We start from the raw sequence: 22,589 nt of genomic DNA on the forward strand, positions 1-22,589 counted from the left end.
AAAATAAAGGGAAAAAGCGTAATCGGTAGAACTGATCCGTAGTGCACACTCTACCACCAGCGAAATATATGTTTATTTCGATAGTAAAAAATGTATCTTTTCAGAATACTATGTTTAAAGCCGTGTATTTTCGGCCGGAAATGGTATATTTTAGTATAATTTTGAAATTAATATGGTATATTTTAGCTGATGATGACTCGGTCAGACTACTTGCAATAGCTATTGAATCCCTGGTTATTCAAAAAAAGAATAACATTGCAAAATAGTTTTTCATCTGCTCAGTGATAAATATATAACTTGTTAGTTTCGCAGAAAATGCATAATTTATAATTTAGTGGTATCGAAAATGTGAATTCACGTAAATAACTATAATAAATTAAAAGATACCTGGTGAGCACAAAAATGTATACATACATATGTATGTACAATTGTGGTATGCATTTCGATAATTTATGGAAGACTACATATGTATACGACTCCATAAACATAGTATGTACACACGTACTTGTCTTAAAAAAAAATGTAAATTGTTTATCTTGTATTATATCTATGTTACTTTATATCAGTAAAAAAAAAGGACCATAACGAAGGTTTTTCAGATCTTATATGTAGGTACCATTACAGGAAGTTTGAAAAATCAATAATTAATTTTACCCAATTCATCGCTTTTAATATGTGGTGCTGAGCTGAAGAGATATTAACTGTATTCAATATGTTTATGGATGCTGATAACAATCAAACGTGTATCATGTAACTACCTCCATATTTTATATTTCGCATAGCTACATAAATATGTACATATGCAGACACATAAGGGGGCGTGGCATCTTAGACGTCTTATACATACATACATTTGTGCATATGTATGTTTTTTTACAGTGCACAGTAAAATAGGAATAGTATTTACAAGACTTATGTGTGCATGTATGTACCGTATGTATTCACATACAAATATGTATTGCGATTCAAAGAAGTAATGGAAAACGAATATTTTAATATCTCCTTCGTTATACTAGATTTGTAAGATTATCCTTTTTTCGGTACTTTTTTATGCAATCGAGAAAAAAATATAAAAAAGCATAACAGTTTGTTTTTAAAGTTGTTTTTTTTTTTTTTTTGCTTAAAGGAAATACATTTATTTTTTTAATATTTCTATTGCTACAAACTTAAATACATGTATGTACATGCTACATGTATTTAAGTTTGTAGCAACAGGAATATTAAAAAAATAAAAAAATTCTTTCCTTTAAGCCAAAAAAAAAACAACTTTAAAAACAATCTGTTACGCTTTTTTATATTTTTGTCTCGATTGCATAAAAAAGTACCGAAAAAAGGATAATGTTACAAAACTAGTATAACGAAGGAGATATTAAAATATTCGTTTTACATAATAAAATGTTTTTTATATGTACATATGTATGTATCTCCAGAAAATGCTTTAAAAATCGAGATATTTTGAAAAGGAAACGGCGTTTTGGTCTGAGTTAGTTTTGGAAATGTACAATGTTTTCCACATGTGCTAGAAAACTTAAAGCTGACAAATTTCAGTTTCAAAACGACGATATTCTCCTAATAACTCTCTTCACAGGATGTACACGATGTTCCATGGTTAAGCTTCCAGAAAAAGCACATTAGTTTTAAAATGTAACGTTTTTATTGATATTAAAACAAGAAAATGTCCTAAGACATGTACAATTTCTTATATGATTATGAATTGACAACAACGAAAAGCACAACAGAAAATTTTTGAAATCGCCACAAACAGTAAAGCCTTCGTAACGGATACTTGGTATTCAGTTTCTATATATGTAAATACATACTATGGTTAATGATAGAAACGACAGATCAATTCTTATCTTGGTTTGTTCATTTCGGCTACATTAAAGATCCAATAGCGACGAGTTTCTGCAATCCAGTTCATATGACCGTTTGCCATGCAACTTCTAAATTTGAGAGGCGTGACAGAAATGTAAAGTAAACTTTAATTACACTTTAAATAAACTGTGATAAAAGTCTGCACTGTTAATCTAGTTATTATAGTCTCTTAAAAACTACGCGACAAAGACAGATGGACAGACAGATTTGGATATATCGACTCAGCTAATGACGTAGCTCAATATACTTTAAGGGGTCGGAGAGGCTTTTTTATTTTTTACGTGTTTTTTTTTTTTAATTTGTATGGATTAGCGAAATATGTATTTAAATGGTATCATTCAATATTATCGTTTTTAAATTGATATAGTAAAATCATGAATCCAGCACATAGTTTGAATATGGATCCATCGTTGGTGCAGGAGGCAAACAGTATGCAAACCCAGTATGCATCATTTCAAAATTTTGAACAATTTTCGGCGTCTGGATATACAAATTCACCAATATACATCACAAAGCCGCCAGGAATTGGTGCCATATCACATATTACGCCTCATTGTTCAGTACTTGGTCCTCAGAATAAGATCGAAACAGGTTCTCCAGAAGTTGCCCTTGCAGGTATGGAGAATAATTCTTTAGGTCCAACTGTTAGATATATACAAGCCGCCCAGTTTGATGAGACACCAGAATATGGGATCTCAGGTATACCATGTGGTGTAGAGTCCCACTATACAGATGAATCCGTGGTACCTTACGGCTACACAACAGAACCTGGTTATGGAATGCAAGGCACAAGCTCTAATCTCAAACAATTCACTGCAAGTCCTTTTGATGATAACCTCAATGGGTCTGAAACTGTTGGCGAGTCTCAATGTCGACCTTTTGACGGTGCAGCTGATTTTAAATTACCTCAGTTCGCCATGAGTTCAATAAATGCTGCCCCCCCCAGAGGAGTAGGGGAGAAAGAAGATTACATCGGCGGATCTGACAACGACCTTTGTTCAACCATGAGGTGGCGTGATCCAAATCTTTCAGAAGTGATAAGTTTTCTTAGCAACCCGAACAATGCTATAAAAGCAAATGCAGCAGCATATTTGCAACATTTATGTTACATGGACGACCCAAACAAGCAACGTACACGATCATTGGGAGGAATACCACCATTAATTCGATTGTTGTCGTATGATTCTCCAGAAATACATAAGTAAGTAAAGAACTTCAGCCTTAATTATGAATATTAAATATAAAATTTAAAATCATGTAAAATAGATTTTTTCAGTCGCATGTACAGTTTCGGTCAAAATAATTGTAGTGCCTTCTACTATAGGTTATAAATATTGTTAATATACTCTTCAACAATCGAATTGATTTCTTTATCTCGGCAACTATCGCAGAATTTATGTAATTGAAAATACAGTTATGTTTGCGTCCTATTTTAAGCTTTTTTTCAAAACATTACTATTTCGATGCGGTCGAAATAATAATAGTGCTAAATAGTGTTAAATAATAGTTGAATGGTTTATTTAACAGTCGTAAGCTTGTATAGTTTATTTTTGCTCGAGGTGCAAAATACCATTGATTGTCTTGCTACTATGATCCGAAATGCTAATCAATAAAAACCATAAAGTAAAACCCGTGAACGACGAAGCTATTTACCAAATTATCAGTCAAATACTACGACAGTTGCAGTCTTAAAAAATTTTTAATTTGGAACTAGTGTGGAAAGCATTGGAAGAAGCCTGTGAGATTATAATTGAATAGTACAAAGAACAAAATTATTACTGGCAAAAAAACATGAATTCACAAGGTTGAAGATTGAAAGGGAACTTAAATTGACCATTGGAAAAGTAAAGAAATATTTTTTTGTCGGACGAGTCCTAAATTGTTTTAGATCCGTAAATCCTGTGCCATATATAAGACAACCACAGCAAGATGAATTTTCGACAAGATATACTTGCAAAACTGTTAAATACGGCGCGTCTTCAATATTGGCTTGGACGAGTTCTTCCTACTAGGGAATTTAGGTGGTATATGTGTTAAAAAGAGTATGGATCGTCATTTATATGTTGGGATATTGGCTAATATGAAGGTACCTTTTGGGTCGAAGGACATAACTCTGTTTTGGAGGACCCAGGAGGATAACCATTCGAAGGACACTCACAAAGTTGCCACTTCTATGCACTTCTATTATTTTTAACGGGACATTTTTGAATTTTTAAATGTTGACTTGAAAAATTGTACATAAAAAAGTTAAAATGGACCTATTATAATCACTTTCAATAGACTAGTCGATTGCGCCATGTCTGTCTGTTCATCTCTCCGTCCCTATGAGCGCCTAGTGCTCAAAGTCTATAAGAGCTAGAGCAGTGAAATTTCGTATCCAGCCTTCTGTGATATGTTACTGTTACAAGTGTATTTCAAAATTTCGGCCCACCCCCTTCGGCCCCCACAAAGGACCAAAATCTGTGTCCTCAACAATATTGAGGAAATGAGAAAACTAAAAACGCACAGTAATAAAGAATGGCCATATCTACCAGCTTATTTATTTATTTAATTAGAAATTATCTTCTAATAATGGTACTTATGTAGTTACAAAAGGAGGAAAGAAGAGAAGTTACAAATTTGTTCAATTTAGGTGTTTTTAAATATTACATGCTGTTTGAGATGCCAAGCTTTTTTGGCACCTATGTGTTTCAAAAATGAAAAGAGATTTTGGGTTAAACTTTATAATTCGTATTTAATCTTGGTGGCTTAGCGGAAGCCGATTGCTTGCTATTGCCAGATAAACTTTATGCGAGATCGATATGCAACCAATGCGCAGAGGGGTTAGCATAGAACAAAACTATAGACGACGGCGTTAGATCAAAGTGACTGCCGAAGTGGCGGCAGCAGATCAAAGTAGTTGCCGAAGTGGCGGCGGCAGAGAGCCCCTTTAGCGGGAGAGCGCAGCAGCTCTGCAGAAAGTCAACGCTTTACAACATACATATGTAGGCGGCTCTCTATGCTCATACAATAATAATGTTAAAGTTACGGTTATTCTTCAGCGGCTGGCCCGAACATACTCCCCCGTTGGGAGCTAGTCTCTCAACAGATTCCTTAAGGGGCAGCAAACATAGCCGAGTGACGGCCCTCCTGATGTTTCCTGAGGATGTCTTCAGGTCAGCGACGCGACACACTCCGTCCTTGCCGAAAACGACATCGACCACTCTAGCCAGTGGCCAACGCATTGGAGGAAGATTTTCGTCCTTCACCAGAACGAGGTCGTTCTTGCAGATGTTTTGCGCGGGGGTGCGCCACTTCGCGCGCTCTTGCAAAAGAGTGAGATACTCTTCGCGCCAACGGCTCCAAAATATTTGTTGTAGTTGGGTGACCCGCTGCCAGCCATCCAGACGATTGTAGTTCAGCTTCGTTAGGTCAGGATCGAGGATTTGCTCATGGGGGCCGCCTAAAAGCAGATGAGCAGGAGTCAAAACGTCTAAATCATCAGGATTTTCTGAAAGCGAGAGCAAAGGGCGAGAGTTAACAATTGCAGTGATCTGACAGATCAGAGTGCGCAGTTCGAAGCTAAGCACAGATGGTCCAACTGAGCGGTACAGGTGATATTTTGCGGTCTTCACGGCCGCTTCCCACAACCCGCCAAAATGCGGAGAGCGAGGTGGGATGAAACGCCAGTCGATCGAGTCAGCCAAGCAGGATTCGTGGACCTCCTTCATATGCGGTTCGCTCAGACAAAGCTTCTTTAGCTCCAGAAGCTCGTTCTTGGCCCCAACGAAGTTTGTCGCATTGTCCGACCAAATTTGACTTGGCCTTCCTCGAGTGGAAGTAAAACGCTTTAGTGCGCCTAGAAACGATGCAGTGGTCAAATCCTTTACGAGCTCCATGTGTATAGCCTTAGAAGTGAAGCAGATGAATATGCTAATGTAGCACTTGATCGGATTTGGTCGGAGCCTTGTGCGGATTTCTGATCGGTAGAAAAAAGGTCCACAGTAATCTACTCCAGTGGCTTCAAAAGCTCGAGATCCTTCCAAACGTTCCTTAGGTAGGTCTCCCATGATGTGTTCGGCCTAGTCCTGAAGCATCTCACACATCTGCTGACGACCCTTGACACTGCCTTAACACCTCCAATGGGCCAATATTCCAGCCGAATTTTGGATAGCAAGGCGCGAGGTCCGGCATGGAGGTTTCTTTCATGATAATATCTTATCAGCGCAAAGGTAATGGAATGTCCCTTTGGCAGAATGAGCGGGTGCTGAGCGTCAAATCCTAGCGATGAGTTGCCAAGACGACCTCCAACTCTAAGTAGTCCAGAATGATCGATGAACGGGTTGAGCGAACTAATAGAACTGGATTTCATGACTTGACCATTGCGCCGAATCTCCTTTATGTCCATCCTCAAATTTGCCAGCTGAATGTGTCGAATTAGAAGATGCGTTCCTTGCCGAATATCAGAAACGGTGAGTCCTGGATGCCTAAGACGATGTATAAATTTATGCATGTAGGCGAATGTGCGCTGCATGCGAAAGAATGAATTCGCAAATTTGCATCCGGACGTGAGATCGGCATGTGGAGACGTGATTAGCAATCCTCTCTTGCGAAGCTCCAAAGTTGCTATGTTGTTAGTAGGAGATACAGGCCACTTATCCTTGGATCATAGCAAAAAGGATGGGCCGTGAAACCATAGCTCTGACTGGATAAGATGGTTGGGAAGCGAGCCTCTCGAGAGAATATCAGCAGGATTTAAAGATGTGGGAACATAGCGCCATTCCATGTCTGCCGTCAACTCCTGAATTGATGCCACTCGATTTGCCACGAAAACTTGAAATTTAGCTGGCTCGTCCCTAATCCAAGATAATGCTGTTGACGAATCCGACCAGCAATAGAACCGACCTGTAAGGATTCCCATGTCCTTTACATTCTGCATGATTTTTGCAAGCAAATGGGCTCCACTTAATTCCAGCTTAGGAATCGATATAGTCTTTAGCGGCGCCACTCGCGACTTTGAGTACAAAACGTGGCTCGAAGACTGGGCTTCCCTGGACACGACATACACGCAAGCGCCATATGCTTCTAAGCTGGCATCACAGAATCCGTGAACTTCTGTAGCCACACTAGAACGAAGAACCAAGCGAGGAAATGAGATCCGAGAAATGCTTGCCAAACTATTTCTCAAGTCCATCCAATTTGAATGCAACGCTGAGGGTAGGCTTTCATCCCAATCCAAATTTTCTCTCCAAAGCTGCTGAAGGAAGATTTTGCACCTGACAATGACTGGATTTATCAATCCAAGAGGGTCGTAGAACCGCGCAATCGTAGATAAAACCGACCGCTTTGATGGCTTTGAGGTTGTGTCCAGTGCGGACAAGGCAAAAAGCAGCTGATCCGAAGCAGGGTCCCACGCTAAGCCGAGAGTTTTGGCTATGTCGCTTCCATCATTAAACTTTAGGAACTTCTCTATGTCATCTTCAGGGGTTCCCTCAAGTACTTCCTGGTGACTGGAGCACCATTTCCTAAGTCTAAAGTTACCACGGGACAGTAAAGCTGATGTTTGGTGCATCTTTTCCATGACCTGTGCGACCGAATTACCGCCCGAAATAAGGTCATCCACGTAAAACTCCTGCCGCAGAGCAGCTGAGCCAAGAGGGTAGGATTCACCCTCGTCGATGGCCAGCTGGTGCATTGCGCGGACCGCTAGAAATGATGCAGCCCTCGTCCCGTATGTGACGGTGTCTAATGTGTAGACTTAAACCTCGGACTAGATGGAATATCGCCATAGGATGCATTAATACAAATTGTCGGGTGGAGACACTCGTACGCAGCGGTACATTTTACAAATGTCCCCAGTGAGAGCGACTGGATATGTTCGAAAGCGAATCAATATGTTGAACAATGCAGGCTGAATAACAGGGCCTGTCATCATCACATCATTTAGAGAATATCCAGTTGATGTAGCTGCGGATCCATCGAAAACGACACGGAGTTTTGTCGTCGTACTGTCCTCCTTTAGGACACCGTGATGAGGCAAGAAATATTTGCAGAGGCTACGGGAATCAGGGTTGACTTGGTGCATATGATGCAAATCAATGTACTCCCTCATAAAGGCGGAATACCGCTCCTTGAGTGTAGGATTACGCTCCAGTTTTCGCTCCAGACTGATGAACCGTCAATAAGCCTGAGCATAAGATTCTCCTAAACGATCAGTATTGTTATTTAGCGGCAGACGAACTGCATACTCCCCGGATGGCAACCGTGAAAGGTGGCTTACGAAATGTGCTTCACAATCGTCTTCTTCTTTGGTATTCAACCCAACCTCCACACAATTCTCGACTTCCCAAAACATACGAAGAGTTTTATCCAACCTTGCTTCCATCTCAGCTATCGAATCTGGACAATTGTGCGTGGCCAAAAGCGCCGAGCTTGATACCTTCTGTCCACCACCAGATACGATCCACCCAAGCCGGGTCCACCCAAGCAGAAGAGGCAGTCCATCGGTGAGTTTGATTTGCCCTACGCAGAGGAGATCATAAAAAACGCTCGCACCAATGAGAAGATCAACCCGTTGAGGATTGAAAAATGCAGGATCAGCGAGCTGAATGTTAGATGGAATACGCCAATCGGATACATTTACTGCCATACTTGGTTGAGAATCGGTAATCGTGGGGGCGATGAGAGCAGTAAGCGTAGTTGTGTAAGCAGAGGTGCGAGAATGCATACAAATGCTTATGGTGGATCCCTCAGTAGAAACGCTGGTATCGCCCAGCCCAGACACAAGTGCAGACGATTGAGTTCTCCTAAGCTGAAGCTGCTGGGCGAACCTGGATGTGACGAGATGCAGCTGCGATCCTGAATCTAAGATGACACGACAAGGAACTAAAACGCCAGACCGATTCTTCACGAGAACCACGGCTGTAGCCAGAAGCACGACATCAGAGTGAAGACCTTGGGCAGCAAGAGGGGTAGACGAAGGTAGAGACGAGCTGCTAGCAGAATTTTGAGCAACGGAAAGAGTGTCCGGTTGAACGGCCAGATCGGGAGGAGTAATACCTGGGCAGCCTTGTGTTGTGGGCTGCATACTAACGAAGTGCAACAAACTATGATGCCTACCGCCGCATACTCGACATTTTCCACTATTGCATGCGCGGGTCCGGTGTCCCGGTTTTAGGCAATTGAAGCATAGGGAAAGCTTCTTCACTTCTTTGTGGCGCAGCAACGGTGAGAGATTTCCGAATATCTTGCATGAGTATATTCCATGGCCCGCTGAGTGGCAAAAGACGCATACAGACGGGTCGGCGGAAGAGTTGGAAGCTACAAACGTTTTCTTAACATGCGTATAGGAATGGGTTTTTCCCACCTGATCGCTACTAGCGTGTGTCGCTGTAGCATATTCCAATCGCTCCATTTTCTGGCAGCGTTGCTGCAAGAATTCGAAGAATTCCTCTGCGGTAGGTATAGCATCCGACGATGTGTGCTCCTCCCATTTGGTTTGCGTCTTCGAATCCAACTTCTGCAGCAGCATGTTGATAACCATGAATCCCGAAATCTCCTCAGCAGTTCCCAATATCTGCAACGCTCGCATGTGTAAATTGACTGCATCCGAAAACTCCCGAAGCCTTTTAGCAGAAGGCGAGTCCACCCTCTTTAGCCCAAGAATCTTCTTGATGTGTGCCTGGAAAACAAGTCTTTTGTTATTAAAGCGTTTATTAAGTATATCCAGAGCCGCACGATAATTGGCACTGAAGAGCTCCAACGATCGAACCGAATCCAAAGCCGCATCAGCGAGGCAAGAGCGAAGGTGCTGGAATTTCTCGATGTCACTGAGATCCGCATCCGCTTCAATCACCGATTTGAACATTGCCATAAAATCCGAGAACTCGACGTATCCACCAGAAAACTTCGGCACCTTCAGCTTAGGAAGTCGCTGCTTGTGAGCCATGATGATGGTACTATGTCCGGAATGGCTTGGCAGAGTCGTAGAATGGGCAGCGGCGTGTGACTGGCTTACTTCAACAGCAGCCAGCAACTCAGCTTTCAACGATATGAAACGAGTATCGAAGATTTCGCGCAGCTCACTCCCAATCTCGTTTTGATCGAGAGCCTCCAACTCATTATGGGCCTTATTAAATTCCTCTCGAATTTCTGCCAACATATCAAGGCGCACCTCGACTTCCGCGGCGGTCAGCTTATCGATTTTATTCCCCGCGAAGGATTCGCCAAGCCTGTGCAATCGATCATATAATGACTGACTTTTACGTTTATACAGACTCAGTCTGGAATTAGCCACCACAATATTTCCGCCCGCGCCTGTATTTGGATCGTTGTCCATGTTAACCGTTGTGCAATCGACACAACGGAAAATGAAATACCGCTTAAGCGACGATGTATAGACGCGAGAGCGAGAATGCAAGACACGAAAAGTCAAGAACCGCGGCTGCAGCTGCGCAGAGAATGAGAGATTCGACGCTTAAAGTTCCGGAATTTGTCTATAAATATTCCAGCCGCACTCTCACTAAATTTGCACTTTAAACTGTTTTTAATGTGCACACAAATGTATTTGTTGGTAGTTAAACTACCCAACAACACAATATTGTATAATTAATAAGTGTTTTAACGGAACGCGATTAAGCAATGGTTTTATATCACGTCGGGGGGTCACCAATGTTTGAGATGCCAAGCTTTTTTGGCACCTATGTGTTTCAAAAATGAAAAGAGATTTTGGGTTAAACTTTATAATTCGTATTTAATCTTGGTGGCTTAGCGGAAGCCGATTGCTTGCTATTGCCAGATAAACTTTATGCGAGATCGATATGCAAATAATGCGCAGAGGGGTTAGCATAGAACTAAACTATAGACGACGGCGTTAGATCAAAGTGACTGCCGAAGTGGCGGCAGCAGATCAAAGTAGTTGCCGAAGTGGCGGCGGCAGAGAGCCCCTTTAGCGGCAGAGCGCAGCAGCTCTGCAGAAAGTCAACGCTTTACAACATATGTAGGCGGCTCTCTATGCTCATACAATAATAATGTTAAAGTTACGGTTATTCTTCAGCGGCTGGCCCGAACACATGCTATTAGCTTAAGGGATAGTTCAGGGGATAAGGTATGACAGAGGGAGCTATAGTTGTGAAATATAACACTAAAAGGTTCATTTGGGCATAATTATACCTACATATGGGTAAGCGGATTGGCCGAAAAGTACGGGTAGGTCTAGATGGAACAGCAAAGTCAATCTTACCCAAGATAGTTTGGGAGTCAACAATACCGAGAAGGAGCTTGTGCACGAACATTACCCCATTACGACGGCAGGTCAATAAGATTTTTGTCTACATCGGTAGGGTGTCAAGATTCTACCCGAGTCCCAGTTTAAGTTACGCAGGGCAAAAGATAAAAATTGCTTTTGCACCGATCCAATAACAACCTGCTGTTCTTTATACTGCGGGCTCCACACAAAGGAACAATACTCCAATATCGGACGTACTAACAAGATATACAGTTGTTTCGTCACGTAGGAGTCGTCAAACTTATTAAACCAAAGCTTGATGATCGCTAAAACACCCTTAGCTTTATTTACTGTTGCGGCTATATGGCTGTTAGAACACATCTATCGAAACCAGCTCAACATCCTTGAAAATCATGACCTCAGCTCCGACTACCTGCCTCTCATTTCTACATTATCGACAACTCTGCAGACGATCCCAGCCTTGACGAAGCTGCTGAAGCCTAACTCAAACGTTCCCATGTTCAAGGAAATTCTACGCAGCTCGCTAGACTTACACACATATTTAAGGACCGCTCATGAAGTAGATTTTGCGATCGACACTCCTATAGCCAAAGCCTATGACGCTTCTGCAGCTGCTGCCACTTGCGGCCCTCGAGGTATTCGAACGTCGCAGATTGGAAGTCATAGAGACGGCACTTAAAGTGATTTTGAAGGACTGCTTCTACACAAGAAACGACTCAGGCGCGAGTATACACGCACCAGCGACCCACAAGTTGACAGTGTTTTCAGGAGAAGGGCGCCACATGGGCGAGATCAGCAGGTCAACAACATGGCAACATCTCAACCGAAATTCGCTATACCTAGTTTTGATGGCACAACAAAATTTGGCGTTTTCATGATACATTGAAGAATAATTGGACGGAAGCTAACCGCGCGAACGCTTTGGTGCTTTCCTTGAATGGTCTGGCATGTGAGGTGCTACGAAGTGAGGTGAATGATGGTAAACGATTGACAATAAACCATGCACATTGGACTTGAGATTTGGAAATCTCACTATCAGAGGCGTAATGTATGTAAGTGAATGTGTAATGACTTTGGACACAGGTGCTTCTCATTTAACATTTAGAAGTTTAGTTAAAATAAATGTGGAGTCTCTGAATGAGATAGGACTACAAACAGCTACAGGTGGAGACGCGTGGTTACAAAGAAGCTTAGAAGACGAACCTAGGACAGGATTTCATTGTCGCCGACATCATTAAAGGCGTAGATTTTTTGAGTTATAGTTTTACGCAGGACTTGAAAGATACATTTCTGACCATGGGAATGTGAAAACGGTATCATGGCTACGCATCGCACAAGGAAATAGAAAGATAAAGATCGACGCTGCAGCTCAGACCGAAACTACATCCAAATTCAGGCTGTTCGGCTGCCTCGACTTTACATGAAAAATGGTGTCCATGTTGAGAAAGCATACGAATCTTCTTTTACGCAGAAGAGTAGTGAAACGGGCGACGGCATCAAATCAGACGTGAAATCACTGCAACGAATAATTACAATTAAGGAGAAGCTTATAGAAGCACTTATCAACGACGTTAAGTCTTCGGAGATCCAGTTAGAGGTTGAGGCCCGAGAGAATCGGAATAGACTACCAGATACGTTAGATCACTATTCTCACCGGCAGTAAGAGGTTGCAACCCCTCTCGTCAACCCAACGGTCGACGCACTGTTTCCGTTTCTCAATTTAAAATACGAACTGTAGAAACGTTAAAGCTCATTCTGCAGCTCAGTGCGGTTAGGCTTTTAGAACGATTGAAGTTCGGTTTTTATTTAAGTTAAGTTAAAGTTGAGAAATAACACAAAATTTTTTCATGTCAGACATGTCAAATCCCAAAACTATGTAATTCATCGCATTCACTCTGTATTCTGTGGGTATCGGGTAAAACAAATATAAATTAAATGCGAAAGCGCTCATAAATACAGCAATAACACAAAAACACACTTAAATCGACGTTTGCACTATTAAAAGTTATGCACTATCGATTAAGAAAAATTTGTAATTCGGTGTAATTCGGGAGTTCTTGAAAAGTTTATTTTGTTAAAATACCGGCTGTGTACTCTGCTTAGAGCCCTTGGGCACCAAAGATCCTTTGTAATTTTTACCAACTGCACCTATTGAACATAATTCTTCCCAACACAATCTATGTTCTTATATACATATATGAAAGTATAAAACATGTATCAAATGTATGTATATGTATGTGTATTAAGGGCAGACAATACAAAAACTATCGTAATGTAGGCAATAACATCTCCCAATAATTAATTTCCATAAGAACCTAAACTATTATATCTTAAAAATGTTCTAACAGGTTATTTTGTTTTTGTTTTTAGAAATGCTTGTGGAGCCCTTCGAAATTTATCTTACGGTAGACAAAATGATGAAAACAAGCGTGGAATTAAAAATTCTGGCGGAATAGAAGCGTTGGTTCATTTACTTTGTCGTTCTCAAGAGACAGAAGTAAAAGAATTGGTAACTGGAGTTTTATGGAATATGTCTTCTTGTGAAGATATCAAGCGGTCAATTATTGATGAAGCACTAGCTGCAATAGTCTGCAACGTTATAAAACCTCATTCCGGATGGGATCCCGTTTGTTGTGGTGACACTTGTTTTTCTACAGTATTTCGAAATGCTTCGGGAGTGCTGCGAAACGTCAGTTCAGCTGGAGAACATGCAAGAGGATGTCTTCGCAATTGCGAGCATTTAGTGGAATGTCTTCTCTACGTAGTTCGAGCTGCAATAGAGAAAAACAATATTGGAAACAAAACTGTAGAAAATTGCGTGTGTATACTTCGTAATCTTTCGTATAGATGTCAGGAAGTGGAAGATCCCAACTATGATAAGCATCCCTTCATAACGCAAGATAGGGCTATCCCATCTTCGTCAAAAGGTAAAATAAAAAAAAAACATGAAATGTCCATTGTTAAATCTATATTTTTATTTCTAGGAGAAAATTTAGGATGCTTTGGAACAAGTAAAAAAAAGAAGGAAGTGTCTGCTACTGAAGCTCTTCAGGACTATAGCATATCCACAGAGTATTCTAAAAGTTCAGTAACTAATAGCCAGATGAATAAGGGCTACGAACAATTATGGCAACCGGAAGTAGTTCAATATTACTTATCATTATTGCAAAGTTGTTCTAATCCAGAAACACTTGAAGCTGCGGCAGGAGCAATTCAGAATTTATCTGCATGTTATTGGCAACCCAGCATTGATATTCGTGCAACAGTGCGTAAAGAAAAAGGTCTACCTATTCTAGTAGAGCTCCTTCGGATGGAAGTGGATCGCGTAGTCTGTGCAGTTGCTACTGCCCTACGCAATCTAGCTATTGATCAGCGAAATAAAGAACTAATTGGAAAGTACGCTATGCGCGATTTAGTCCAAAAACTTCCATCTGGAAATGTACAGCATGACCAAAACACATCGGATGATACAATAACAGCTGTATTGGCTACAATTAATGAGGTCATAAAAAAGAATCCAGAATTTTCTCGTTCACTTTTAGATGCAGGTGGTATAGACCGGCTTATGAATATATCGAGACGAAAAGAAAAATATACTTCTTGTGTAATAAAGTTTGCTAGTCAAGTTTTGTATACGATGTGGCAACATCACGAACTGCGAGACGTCTACAAAAAAAACGGTTGGAAAGAGCAAGATTTCATTAGTAAAAATTTCACTGCGCACAGCACTCCACCAAGTTCACCAAACAATGCCAATAACACCCTTAACCGACCAATGGCATCTCAGGGACGTACGCGCTATGAAGACAGAACAATTCAGCGTGCACCTAGTTCTTCGTATAGGAATAATGACTCTAGTGGAGCTGTTATGTCGAATAATGAATCAGCCTTGCTTTCGGAAATGGTTAGAAAACAATTATAGAATGTATATTTGTTCGTTAATTATTTAATTAGTATTAGATACACGTGAAGTATTTAAATCTTAAATTATTCTTAAAATATACAGCGTTTCTTTTACATTTACATATAAGTTTTTACAGCATATGCCAATACATATTGTAAAGGATTATATTCATTAAACATCTGGTACGCTAATCTGATTACTTAATAAATACACTAAGATATATCCATGTATCCTGCAAGTATTTTTATTGCTACATATTTATATCCTTGAAGGGTACTGTCGGGTTTCCTAGCCCTATATTTAGTTATTCAGTATCATAGCCAAATTATTGTGGTGGAGCCTAACGACCTGCAAAGCTGCGTAGACTACACATGCTAAATCGGTGCCCATACTTGCAGAATTTTCCGTGTTCAGAATTTTTTCACATCACAATATATTAAGGAAAAAGAGATCAAATTGAAGATCGATCTCACTTATATGTCCTTAGACGTCACTTTTAAGTTTAGTGTAGTTAGAATTGTCAATCGATGCAGGCGGGGCGGTTGGGGGTGCGATCTACTTCAACTGGATTTCACTGTTGTATCGGATGTCTGCCTTTGTCATGGATTTCAATGCAGTTTTTCCTAGGGATTTGTAATATTTTTTCTAATGGTACAATGTCGTCGCGTCTAAAAAACGTTTTTTAACAGTTACTACCACGGCTGAAACGCGAAGTGGGTCGAAATGAGGTATAGAGTCAAAGAATTTAATAATCGCTTTCAATAATAATTATTATTATTATATAGACGCTTATAGTATATGTATGTCGCTGAAAGAGAATGCAGAGCTTTCAAAAATCCAAACATCAAGAAAAAATTCATTTCAGTTTATGAGATACAGTGGCGGGCAGTGAAATGTGGACACTCATTTGAACTAACTTTAAACCGATAGCGCGTATTTAAAATCTTAAAAATCAATGGGAAAACATTTGTATTGTATAGATACATTCATTAGCTGTTGATAAAAATCTCTTTTTCATAAAAAAAGCCAGAAGTTATAACAAAAAAATACAAATGTTAAAAATTACAGAAGCCAATATGGCAGGCATATTGGCTTTGCAGTTAACGTCCAAGATTAATATCCTGAACCGCAGATGGATACAAACTCCATAGCTCAGCCTCTTATGGAACTGCCTCACCTCAACATGCCTCACCACGGCAGTAGCAGGTAGCAGGTATCCTGCAATCTCTCGACCAACTACCTACCCAGGAAAAAACTACACGCTCCATTGATACGAGTGTTACAGAGCCGACCACCCGAGCAGCAGGGCGAGAGGAGGAGCAGCTATGCTAATTCGGAAGGATATTTCCCATTACCTCCGTCACGCTGTGCAGTTGGGGCCGATTCAGCTTGCGGCGGTCATGGTCATAACACTGCGCGGAGAGATCCTCATTGCCGCAGCCTCGATCGATTTCCTGGTCAAGCACAGGTTTCGACAATCTTGTGGCACAACTGGGTAACAAATTTATCATTGGAGGAGACTTTAATGCGAAGCACAGTCTTTGGGACAGTCACAGAGGAGACCGCATGTTGATGGCGCTGCATGATGCCCTAACCGTTGGCTCTGCACAAATAGTGGCGACAGGAAGTCCCACCTACTACGCACCAATTCGGAGATCCATGCCCTCCTGCTTAGACTTCTTTGTTTATCGATCTATGGAAACCAGCTCAACATCCTTGAAAATCATGACCTCAGCTCCGACTACCTGCCTCTCATTTCTACATTATCGACAACTCTGCAGACGATCCCAGCCATGACGAAGCTGCTGAAGCCTAACTCAAACGTTCCCATGTTCAAGGAAATTCTACGCAGCTCGCTAGACTTACACACATATTTAAGGACCGCTCATGAAGTAGATTTTGCGATCGACACTCCTATAGCCAAAGCCTATGACGCTTCTGCAGCTGCTGCCACTTGCGGCCCTCGAGGTATTCGAACGTCGCAGATTGGAAGTCATAGAGACGGCACTTAAAGTGATTTTGAAGGACTGCTTCTACACAAGAAACGACTCAGGCGCGAGTATACACGCACCAGCGACCCACAAGTTGACAGTGTTTTCAGGAGAAGGGCGCCACATGGGCGAGATCAGCAGGTCAACAACATGGCAACATCTCAACCGAAATTCGCTATACCTAGTTTTGATGGCACAACAAAATTTGGCGTTTTCATGATACATTAAAGAATAATTGGACGGAAGCTAACCGCGCGAACGCTTTGGTGCTTTCCTTGAATGGTCTGGCATGTGAGGTGCTACGAAGTGAGGTGAATGATGGTAAACGATTGACAATAAACCAGGCACATTGGACTTGAGACTTGGAAATCTCACTATCAGAGGCGTAATGTATGTAAGTGAATGTGTAATGACTTTGGACACAGGTGCTTCTCATTTAACATTTAGAAGTTTAGTTAAAATAAATGTGGAGTCTCTGAATGAGATAGGACTACAAACAGCTACAGGTGGAGACGCGTGGTTACAAAGAAGCTTAGAAGACGAACCTAGGACAGGATTTCATTGTGGCCGACATCATTAAAGGCGTAGATTTTTTGAGTTATAGTTTTACGCAGGACTTGAAGGATACATTTCTGACCATGGGAATTTGAAAACGGTATCATGGCTACGCATCGCACAAGGAAATAGAAAGATAAAGATCGACGCTGCAGCTCAGACCGAAACTACATCCAAATTCAGGCTGTTCGGCTGCCTCGACTTTACATGAAAAATGGTGTCCATGTTGAGAAAGCATACGAATCTTCTTTTACGCAGAAGAGTAGTGAAACGGGCGACGGCATCAAATCAGACGTGAAATCACTGCAACGAATAATTACAATTAAGGAGAAGCTTATAGAAGCACTTATCAACGACGTTAAGTCTTCGGAGATCCAGTTAGAGGTTGAGGCCCGAGAGAATCGGAATAGACTACCAGATACGTTAGATCACTATTCTCACCGGCAGTAAGAGGTTGCAACCCCTCTCGTCAACCCAACGGTCGACGCACTGTTTCCGTTTCTCAATTTAAATTTCCAGTTTAAACTCCTAGCAGTCGTCACAGAAAGGAAAGGCCGATGGGTTTCGTTGTGTTGTAAAGGCACAAGCCTCCACAAAACCTAACCACAAAACCATCCCCTGGAGGGACAGCCCCGGGGGCTTATTATCTCATTTTATTACTACTACTATTACTATTATAACAAAGACAACCATGAACCCTTAGTTTCCCCAATTAAAATAAGAAATAGGCTAAGAAAACCCCTCAAATAGTGAGGCGTTCCAGCAAAGAGAGCCGACATGGAAGAGACGGAAACGAAGAGAGTCGCCGTTCGCTCTTATGGCCAAACGCAAAGGAACAGCATGCAAGAGAGCGAAGAGGCAGGGAAGCCGCCGATCGCCCACGCAGCCGAGGGAGAAAAACACCCCCGAGCCGAGGCCGACAGCCGAAAGCTGCGCAGCCACGAAGCGACAGAGAAGCTGCAAAAAGTAAAGCAGAGGCCGTGCACGGTCCAGCGCGGGCCAGGCTCGGGAGTGATCTCCAAGTGCTGAACCAGAACAGTTGGAGAAAATCAACAGTGCCCCGACCCCGCGAGGAAAAAGACAAAAATATATAAGTCGTGACCACCGTGACGAGGACCGGCCGCCGGACCCAAGGAAGGGAAAGCAAGGGTGAGCCACCTCACGTATGTGAGCTCTGGGGGGGACAGATCGGTGCAGTAGGCAGGGTGTACGCACAGAAGCAGAAGTTTCTCAAAATGTTTGTAAATTTTTGTCGTTTATTACCCCACAATAAAGACACCCACCTCAACCCACCGGTTTCAGAACTTTCGCCCGTAGGAGTCCCTCAGCCCCTCCCCCTCTCTTCCCTATTCCCTGGGGACCCGGCGACGCAGATGTGTGTCGTGGATCATGCGGCATCTGCTAAGCTGGGCTCCCCTCTCCCCTACCCTTCCGACCCCTGACCCAAACCCCCTCCTCCCGCCACGCATGACCCCCAACGCACGTCTCTGCAGCTCCCCAAGCACGGGTTCACCCACGCCTCGATCCACCGCACGGGTGCGCTTTCGCTGCGAACGGCTCTCCCCTTAGGTCCTCACACAACAAATTTTGCTGTGGGGAAGGACCGTGCCCTGGACAGACTGAGAAGCTGTACCTCGGCCTGAGAACTTCCTTACAGATGGCGCCCGAGCAGGGACTTACGAGGGGAGAGTCGGTGAGCATAGGGAATAAGTTAAAAGCAGTTAAAAGTGAAAAGGGAATCAAGCAGCAGCCAACAATTAAAAGGCAAGACCCACAAAAGCAAAACGGCAAACGATGATTAGGAGCCACGGATCAGGAAAAGCAGCAGGAGAAAAGAAAGGAAAACTTAAAATCAGTGATTAGCAGCCAAAAATCAGAGTCCCGGCGAATAGCCAGCACGAATCTTTGATCCCTCGACTTAAGTACAGCGCGAAGATTTCGCGCAGCTCACTCCCAATCTCGTTTTGATCGAGAGCCTCCAACTCATTATGGGCCTTATTAAATTCCTCTCGAATTTCTGACAACATATCAAGGCGCACCTCGACTTCCGCGGCGGTCAGCTTATCGATTTTATTCCCCGCGAAGGATTCGCCAAGCCTGTGCAATCGATCATATAATGACTGACTTTTACGTTTATACAGACTCAGTCTGGAATTAGCCACCACAATATTTCCGCCCGCGCCTGTATTTGGATCGTTGTCCATGTTAACCGTTGTGCAATCGACACAACGGAAAATGAAATACCGCTTAAGCGACGATGTATAGACGCGAGAGCGAGAATGCAAGACACGAAAAGTCAAGAACCGCGGCTGCAGCTGCGCAGAGAATGAGAGATTCGACGCTTAAAGTTCCGGAATTTGTCTATAAATATTCCAGCCGCACTCTCACTGAATTTGCACTTTAAACTGTTTTTAATGTGCACACAAATGTATTTGTTGGTAGTTAAACTACCCAACAACACAATATTGTATAATTAATAAGTGTTTTAACGGAACGCGATTAAGCAATGGTTTTATATCACGTCGGGGGGTCACCAATGTTTGAGATGCCAAGCTTTTTTGGCACCTATGTGTTTCAAAAATGAAAAGAGATTTTGGGTTAAACTTTATAATTCGTATTTAATCTTGGTGGCTTAGCGGAAGCCGATTGCTTGCTATTGCCAGATAAACTTTATGCGAGATCGATATGCAACCAATGCGCAGAGGGGTTAGCATAGAACTAAACTATAGACGACGGCGTTAGATCAAAGTGACTGCCGAAGTGGCGGCAGCAGATCAAAGTAGTTGCCGAAGTGGCGGCGGCAGAGAGCCCCTTTAGCGGGAGAGCGCAGCAGCTCTGCAGAAAGTCAACGCTTTACAACATATGTAGGCGGCTCTCTATGCTCATACAATAATAATGTTAAAGTTACGGTTATTCTTCAGCGGCTGGCCCGAACACATGCTATTAGCTTAAGGGATAGTTCAGGGGATAAGGTATGACAGAGGGAGCTATAGTTGTGAAATATAACACTAAAAGGTTCATTTGGGCATAATTATACCTACATATGGGTAAGCGGATTGGCCGAAAAGTACGGGTAGGTCTAGATGGAACAGCAAAGTCAATCTTACCCAAGATAGTTTGGGAGTCAACAATACCGAGAAGGAGCTTGTGCACGAACATTACCCCATTACGACGGCAGGTCAATAAGATTTTTGTCTACATCGGTAGGGTGTCAAGATTCTACCCGAGTCCCAGTTTAAGTTACGCAGGGCAAAAGATAAAAATTGCTTTTGCACCGATCCAATAACAACCTGCTGTTCTTTATACTGCGGGCTCCACACAAAGGAACAATACTCCAATATCGGACGTACTAACAAGATATACAGTTGTTTCGTCACGTAGGAGTCCGTCAAACTTATTAAACCAAAGCTTGATGATCGCTAAAACACCCTTAGCTTTATTTACTGTTGCGGCTATATGGCTGTTAGAACACATCTATCGAAACCAGCTCAACATCCTTGAAAATCATGACCTCAGCTCCGACTACCTGCCTCTCATTTCTACATTATCGACAACTCTGCAGACGATCCCAGCCATGACGAAGCTGCTGAAGCCTAACTCAAACGTTCCCATGTTCAAGGAAATTCTACGCAGCTCGCTAGACTTACACACATATTTAAGGACCGCTCATGAAGTAGATTTTGCGATCGACACTCCTATAGCCAAAGCCTATGACGCTTCTGCAGCTGCTGCCACTTGCGGCCCTCGAGGTATTCGAACGTCGCAGATTGGAAGTCATAGAGACGGCACTTAAAGTGATTTTGAAGGACTGCTTCTACACAAGAAACGACTCAGGCGCGAGTATACACGCACCAGCGACCCACAAGTTGACAGTGTTTTCAGGAGAAGGGCGCCACATGGGCGAGATCAGCAGGTCAACAACATGGCAACATCTCAACCGAAATTCGCTATACCTAGTTTTGATGGCACAACAAAATTTGGCGTTTTCATGATACATTAAAGAATAATTGGACGGAAGCTAACCGCGCGAACGCTTTGGTGCTTTCCTTGAATGGTCTGGCATGTGAGGTGCTACGAAGTGAGGTGAATGATGGTAAACGATTGACAATAAACCAGGCACATTGGACTTGAGACTTGGAAATCTCACTATCAGAGGCGTAATGTATGTAAGTGAATGTGTAATGACTTTGGACACAGGTGCTTCTCATTTAACATTTAGAAGTTTAGTTAAAATAAATGTGGAGTCTCTGAATGAGATAGGACTACAAACAGCTACAGGTGGAGACGCGTGGTTACAAAGAAGCTTAGAAGACGAACCTAGGACAGGATTTCATTGTGGCCGACATCATTAAAGGCGTAGATTTTTTGAGTTATAGTTTTACGCAGGACTTGAAGGATACATTTCTGACCATGGGAATGTGAAAACGGTATCATGGCTACGCATCGCACAAGGAAATAGAAAGATAAAGATCGACGCTGCAGCTCAGACCGAAACTACATCCAAATTCAGGCTGTTCGGCTGCCTCGACTTTACATGAAAAATGGTGTCCATGTTGAGAAAGCATACGAATCTTCTTTTACGCAGAAGAGTAGTGAAACGGGCGACGGCATCAAATCAGACGTGAAATCACTGCAACGAATAATTACAATTAAGGAGAAGCTTATAGAAGCACTTATCAACGACGTTAAGTCTTCGGAGATCCAGTTAGAGGTTGAGGCCCGAGAGAATCGGAATAGACTACCAGATACGTTAGATCACTATTCTCACCGGCAGTAAGAGGTTGCAACCCCTCTCGTCAACCCAACGGTCGACGCACTGTTTCCGTTTCTCAATTTAAAATACGAACTGTAGAAACGTTAAAGCTCATTCTGCAGCTCAGTGCGGTTAGGCTTTTAGAACGATTGAAGTTCGGTTTTTATTTAAGTTAAGTTAAAGTTGAGAAATAACACAAAATTTTTTCATGTCAAATCCCAAAACTATGTAATTCATCGCATTCACTCTGTATTCTGTGGGTATCGGGTAAAACAAATATAAATT

At 42.2% G+C, this 22,589-nt stretch overlaps 1 protein-coding gene and 2 long non-coding RNA genes across 9 annotated transcripts; 1 reads left to right on the forward strand and 2 right to left on the reverse strand.

The window, feature by feature from the left end:
• Window positions 1–175: 175 nt before the first annotated feature.
• Window positions 176–15,235, forward strand: p120ctn (adherens junction protein p120). Of its 6 annotated transcripts, none has more exons than XM_033377337.1 (4): window positions 177–390; window positions 2,243–3,076; window positions 13,472–14,028; window positions 14,086–15,196. In XM_033377337.1, exons 2-4 carry the CDS (start codon window positions 2,250–2,252, stop codon window positions 15,021–15,023), a joined length of 2,322 nt encoding a protein of 773 aa, XP_033233228.1. In that variant the 5' UTR covers window positions 177–390; window positions 2,243–2,249; the 3' UTR covers window positions 15,024–15,196. The 6 variants fall into 6 exon arrangements, with proteins under 6 accessions (XP_033233232.1, XP_033233228.1, XP_033233230.1 ...); XM_033377339.1 differs by lacking the exon at window positions 177–390 and adding an exon at window positions 416–522; XM_033377340.1 differs by lacking the exon at window positions 177–390 and adding an exon at window positions 466–489.
• On the reverse strand, window positions 1,846–18,064 carry LOC117183501 (uncharacterized). 2 transcript variants are annotated; one of them, XR_004468591.1, is made up of 5 exons: window positions 17,993–18,064; window positions 17,542–17,854; window positions 12,756–13,003; window positions 12,305–12,617; window positions 1,846–1,943 (listed from the first exon to the last, which is right to left on the reverse strand). It is a non-coding gene; the product is annotated as an uncharacterized lncRNA (long non-coding RNA). The 2 variants fall into 2 exon arrangements; XR_004468590.1 differs by lacking the exon at window positions 1,846–1,943 and having other exon boundaries at window positions 12,189–12,617.
• A 3,688-nt stretch (window positions 18,065–21,752) lies between these two features.
• LOC117183502 (uncharacterized) lies at window positions 21,753–22,516 on the reverse strand. Its single transcript, XR_004468592.1, has 2 exons — window positions 22,320–22,516; window positions 21,753–22,181 (listed from the first exon to the last, which is right to left on the reverse strand). It is a non-coding gene; the product is annotated as an uncharacterized lncRNA (long non-coding RNA).
• Between the last annotated feature and the right edge of the window lie 73 nt (window positions 22,517–22,589).

The sequence above is a fragment of the Drosophila pseudoobscura genome, chromosome 3 (assembly GCF_009870125.1).
Source record: "Drosophila pseudoobscura strain MV-25-SWS-2005 chromosome 3, UCI_Dpse_MV25, whole genome shotgun sequence".
Classification (NCBI taxonomy): domain Eukaryota; kingdom Metazoa; phylum Arthropoda; class Insecta; order Diptera; family Drosophilidae; genus Drosophila; species Drosophila pseudoobscura.

Excerpts from the sequence above, each read along its gene's own strand:
- p120ctn (XM_033377336.1), top strand. The coding sequence starts at position 713 with ATGTTTATGGATGCTGATAACAATCAAACGTGTATCAT. Across the intron at positions 3,077-13,471 it reads GATTCTCCAGAAATACATAA|AAATGCTTGTGGAGCCCTTC; the intron begins GTAAGTAAAGAA and ends TTTTGTTTTTAG. Across the intron at positions 14,029-14,085 it reads TATCCCATCTTCGTCAAAAG|GAGAAAATTTAGGATGCTTT; the intron begins GTAAAATAAAAA and ends TTTTATTTCTAG.